This window comes from Glycine max, chromosome 17 (assembly GCF_000004515.6).
Source record: "Glycine max cultivar Williams 82 chromosome 17, Glycine_max_v4.0, whole genome shotgun sequence".
Classification (NCBI taxonomy): domain Eukaryota; kingdom Viridiplantae; phylum Streptophyta; class Magnoliopsida; order Fabales; family Fabaceae; genus Glycine; species Glycine max.
This window is the reverse complement of record NC_038253.2, coordinates 31,024,498-31,030,497: the sequence shown is the minus strand read 5'-3', so window position 1 is coordinate 31,030,497 and position 6,000 is coordinate 31,024,498. Positions and strand designations below refer to the sequence as shown.

Here is a 6,000-nt window from a genome sequence, read left to right as displayed (position 1 = left end):
TAGCATTTGATCAATCACACTGAGTAAAAAAAGGTCGAAGTTGAAAATATTTGAGGATGAAGTTTAGTTAAAGATGAATTGTGGCCTTAGTATTTCAAAGTCACGGCCTGTGAAAATAAAACTGTTGAAAAGTATTGATCGAAATTGATTATGTGTGTGTAGATTCTGATCTGGCTTCTCTGTTGTCCCTTTCCAAGTTGTCCTGTGCTGCCTATTCAAAACGACGTTGCATAACAGTTGTGTTAATATTTAATCGTGACCATCCATTTTCTTTACATCTCAGCCTTTGAATCTGTAAAAACACATACCATAGCGTTTGGATTCTTTCACTTGTAGCACGCAGCCATAGACAAAAAAATGTGTATCACCATGTACATCTCCAAAATACTAACTTGCTTACTTCTAACACAAAAAAAAATGTGTTTCACCATGTACATCTCCAAAATACTTACTTGCTTACTTCTAACATACAGAATGAGAAATGCATTGACCATGAACTAGGGTAATATATGGTAAATTCTATCATTAGAGATTGTCTAACTAAAGTCCAATGCCTCAAGTGATGGAATGTTGCCTTCATCTTGAGCCTAAATTGAATAGAATAGAAGTGAGTAAAATTTAAAATTGATATTTAACTGTAGTAATCTAAAATTGATATACATACCATAAGCATTCTAGTAAAACTCATTTGACTTGGTTAAGGTGGAAAAGACACTAAATGAGTATATGCTTCTGAAAGAATAGAAGTTGATTCTTGTAATGATAGTTGATTTAAATGAGCACATCCTATCAACGAGTCTGAATTTGATGCTTCCAACAAGACTTGACTTTCCTGATATATCATAGGTTTCGAATTAACACACCACACTACAAACATACTATTAAACTTGATCAACAAAAGAAATAAAGAAATGCTTAAAATAAACCTTATGAATTGATGGTTGCATGGAGTTCACTTTTCTTCTTTTTCGCCTTAAATTATCAGTCCAACTTCCCAGAGGGTTATTTTTTTCATCCTTTTACCATCTCTCTTCTTAAATCCAATTCCTTTGGATGCCAAAGGCTCCATAGCATACCTTGTGGCTTCACGTGTGGAATCACGAGGACCATGTGGTTGTTGGTTCAATCGAATTTCAGCCACTTTCTTACTAAGCTCTAACACCCCTTGATAAACTAAAGAACATGCTTCCGGATAGTCAGATGCCTCATCGGACAATCTCATAAGCATTGGACATAATTGCTTATATCGATTTGAACTCTCCAACCTAGGATCAACATCAATTTGCCTCCCACTATTATCATTGTACGTATCACATCTTGCTTGTCGTGTCCACCGCTTCAATATATATTTGTTTGGAAGAAGCTTGACATCCTTGTGGAATAATATTCTCAATGAGTGACAACACAATATTCCCAATTGTTCAAACTTCCTACAACTACAAGTGATTGTCAATTCTCCATTCTCAATTTGGGATTCATAACTAACTCTGCACTCTCCATTTTCATCCATCATTGTTATCACATATTCACCATGAGCTTCCATTTCTTTTTTTTTTTTGTAGATATTTGTGGAAGCTATTAGATCCCACTCTCTTTGAAACAAATTGAACATGGGAGGATTGTACTCTTGAGAAAGTTGTCGAATCATAGGTGAACTTTGTATGATCATTCTTGGCAACTTCTAACGCATCTCATAATCTTGCTTTAACTCATTGTACCATTTTTCCTTGACAATCATTTCAAATTTCTTGAAGAATTGGTTGATGTTCAAATTAGGCCTTGTGCAACTCTTTATATCTGAATTAATGCTTTCACTTAGTTGTGTACTACGCATACCAAGCGTAAAAGCATACTTCATATAACACGCTGTTCATTTCTCTTTGATTTGGTAGGTGGAGGTCAACCACGTGTTTTCTTCTACATTGTATTTCAATAATAAGGTTCCCCATGAGGCTTCAAAATTAGTTTCTTCCTCATAATCATACATACACTTCTTGAAATCAGATAAGAAATTTGATTCATCTTTCATTAAATTGCCAAGATGTTTGATTCCATTTTTCATTATATGCCACGTGCACAAACCATGCTTTGTCTTTGGTATAACCTCCCGCAATGCTCTTGCCATGGCTTGGTCTTGATCAGTGAAAATAGTTTGTGGTCTTTTTTTGCTATGTTCTTGCAAAAAGGTTTCAAGAAGCCATTTAAAGGAGTCAATTGTCTCATCATATAATAATGCAACCCCAAATATCACCCCTCATCTGTAATGGTTAAAGCCCAAGAAAATTGCAAGGGGACGATGATCTCCATTTGTACAATAAGTGGTATCCAAAGAAATCACATCACCAAAGCATTGATAGTCAAATAACATTCTTGCATTGGCCCATAAGATATTTGTTATTTGCTCTTCTGAATCAATTTGGTATGCATGGAAAAATGAGGGATTATCTATGAGTTGTTGTTGGAAATATTGTAGCAAACACCCAGCTTCACCATAAGCCATATCTTGCCGCCTCTTAGAATTCAAATAATTCTTTGCATCTTGCCTGGTATACCCTAGATTCTCTGTACCTCCTACATATTTACTCATCAAATCAAACGAGGCTTTTTGTTGAATCCCTGCATCTTCTGCCACTTCAAGTTCATATGCTTGATTTTCAGTTATTCTTTGTTGAGAAGCTAACATATGCACGGTTTCTGGTGGATGGAGTGGGTGATTCTGATCATCAAAATATTCAATCACTTTATATTTCTCATTGAATCGTTTAACTTTCATACTTGCCATACACCCTGTTCTTGTCTCGGTTTTTGGATTGGTCATTTTAGGATCTCTTTTATCAGATTGATGTACGCCCTCCTTACAACAAACATATTTATAATGAGTAATGGAATCATCTTTCTTACTCTTGCTTGAAAAATGATCTTCGATGGATTATTGAGAAATAGTATTTTAATAGACTATTTTGAATGAGTGCCAAAATATAGTCTTTTGGCTAATTGTACGGTGATAGAAGAAATAAAGATTTAGAAAACATCAAGGCATGGAAAGCATCAAGACACTAGAAGATATCAACAGTGGAGATTATAGATACAAGTCATCAAGGGTGAAAATTGAAGACAAAAGTCATTAACGATGAAGATGATGATTGGAATTTATTTGGAAAGTTATGGGTAGCTAGGAATTATTGTCTATAGATACTAATTTGTACCATTGTAATAAGGGTTGGAACATGTAACACCTTCATATCCTCTTAAGTCCACGCGACGCTCATAAGTTCACATGAATTTTATAGATTGACGTGTTAGGACAATATTTTCAACCAACATTTCAATTTCAATTTTTATTTTCCTCTAAACTCTTTTACTTTTTTCAATCTTCATTTCTTCTTGAAATCTTACTTTTTTCAATTTCCATTCCTTTTCAAAACTTTTACTATTCCAATCCCTATTTATTACTATTGAAATTACAATCAAAATTATTATTGAAATTGCTATTAGAACTATTATCAAAATACTATTAGAATTATTAATGGAATCAATATTATCGAAACTCATCACTCTTTTGTTTATAATTTGTTTCAATGATTGATCTTTGATGTTGATAGAAGTTTAACACAGACCCATGACGAATGGCCTACCAGGAGGATAAAAGGCCTCCTAAGGAAGAATTGTCATCTTTCTCTAATATACTTATGTAATTATGTTTGTTAACGAAAACAAACACAAATTTCATGGTTAACAAAATGACGTGCCAGGTAGAAGCCCAAAAAATGAATAGTATGTGTTAAATTTTTTGTTATGACCATTAGTTATAGTAACATTGTTACATTCGAAATCCGTTATATCTATATTTTTAATGGCCAATATGATTAGATTGAAGGCCTTTGAAGGGTAGAACAATTCATGCTTTTGATATTCTAGGAGGCCATGTACAATACTTTTATTTTCTTTTAATGGCCGATGATTATTTATCAATAACCATTCATGAAAAAAATATTGAAACCGTTCGGTGGTCGGTGGATTGTAAGTCATTGAAATATAATTGGACATCACTTGAGTTTGAATGGTTTAATAAAAATGATTATTTTAAAATCAAGACTTTTAAAGAAGTCTAGAAAAGCATGTTTCAAAATCATAAAATGAAAATGCAATGGTTAATTGGTTATGAACAGTTATTCTTGTTATACTTTAAAATCAGTTAGCCTTTTCTTGCACTTTTCAATAAGGGACAATTAAAAAAAATGACAGTTTTCAACTATGAAAATTTCAATTGTCGTTTAAAATTTATGGCAACACTATAAAAAAAGAAATATGAAATGAAATTGAAGGTAGAAACTTTTCGATTTGAATCTTCGATTATTATGATGGCCTGAAAATGATGAATATAATAATGGCTATTAGCATTTGATCAATCACGTTGAGTAAAAAATGGTCGAAGTTGAAAATATTCGAGGATGAAATTTAGTTAAAGAAGATGAATTGCGGCCTTAGTATTTCAAAGTTACAGCCTCTGACATAAAACTGTTGAAAAGTGTCGATCGAAATTTATTATATATATATATATATATATATATATATATATATATATATATATATATATGATTGTGTGTGTGTGTGTTAAGATTTCGAAATTGAAAAAGAAAGATTGGTCTAATGTTACGAAAAAGGCTAGTCACCTGAATGTATGTTTCGAATGGGTATCAAAATTCCATTATGATTTTAAAACAAAAATGTGTGGAGGAAAGTCAATTGAAAAATAATTTCAATAAAAGAAGGCTATTGATGTGATATCAAGATGGCATTTTAAAATAAAATATAATGAATGAAATTTCAATTTTAAAGTTCTCATGAAATCCAACTGAAGCTGGATGAATTCTTGCGCAAAAGAAATCAATACTTATGTTGGATTTAGTCTACATCTGATCCTGCTCACTTGTAATTTCCCATCGAAATAGGAGGTTCATGAACATTACTATATTAAAAAACACACTGATAATTTTAAGTTGCGACTATTTTACATTAATTATTTAAAAATTTAAAATATTGATGGAGCATTATCGTTAGTTTTTATGGAAAACAAAAAAAGTATTAAAATAAAATTTTCAAAAACATAAAGAACTAAAATAAAAATTTTAAAATTTAATATACCAAAATAAAAACAACAATAAAATATAAAGGACCAAAAATAACATTTAATCAATATAATAATACCACCTTTAGTCTTATCTTAATATTTACGAATCAAATTTCATCTAAATAAATTCTTCACAACTAAAACTCGAGTCACTTTTGCTATTCTTCATATTATTTACTTTCATAAGATATATTGATGATAGTCTTAGTTTCTTTAGATAGCTTGTTCATAATTTATAATTTTTTTATATAAATAAATACTACTCCATACTTAAATATAAATATAAATAATTAATTTTACATTGATTAAGAAGTTGGTTAATGTTATTCAATTTTATTAATCATATTTAAAAAATATTTGTTTCCTAAAATATTATTCATTAGTATTTGATATCAAGAATGAAAAGAAGTCATGAACTAAAATAATAATTAATTGAAAAATATTTTTTCAAAAGGTATGATTAAATATTTTCCTTAAACAAAAGGCATTTCAATCCAATGATGTACTTACATCGTTAATATCCAAAGTAAATAGCAACAAAATTAAAAATAGTTTTGTTGGTGGATTCGTAGTAAGGGATAAAAGATTCCTGAGTTAGAGGCCAAGAAATACCTCCAGAATGCAAAGGTAAGAAGCTAGAAATTCTGAATTTTTCATTGCCTTCCTCTTGATTCATTACATATATTTATAGTGTTGAAATGAAAAGGATAGATATTAATCCTAACGGTCTTGCCAGCACACAGGGGACAAGCCATAACTAATTGCTACCCGCGGGGGAAAAGCAAAACGATGGTGCAAGCCGCACGCACGATGAGGAAGGCCAGCAGCACTCAAAGGTAAGTTTCCTAAATTGTCCCTCTGCTGCTCTG

The 6,000-nt window shown here is 31.3% G+C and overlaps 1 protein-coding gene across 1 annotated transcript; it reads right to left on the bottom strand.

The window, feature by feature from the left end:
• Positions 1-2,254: 2,254 nt before the first annotated feature.
• Positions 2,255-2,818, bottom strand: LOC100795615 (protein FAR1-RELATED SEQUENCE 5-like). Its single transcript, XM_006601541.1, has one exon. It carries the CDS (start codon positions 2,816-2,818, stop codon positions 2,255-2,257), a length of 564 nt encoding a protein of 187 aa, XP_006601604.1.
• Positions 2,819-6,000: the final 3,182 nt, after the last annotated feature.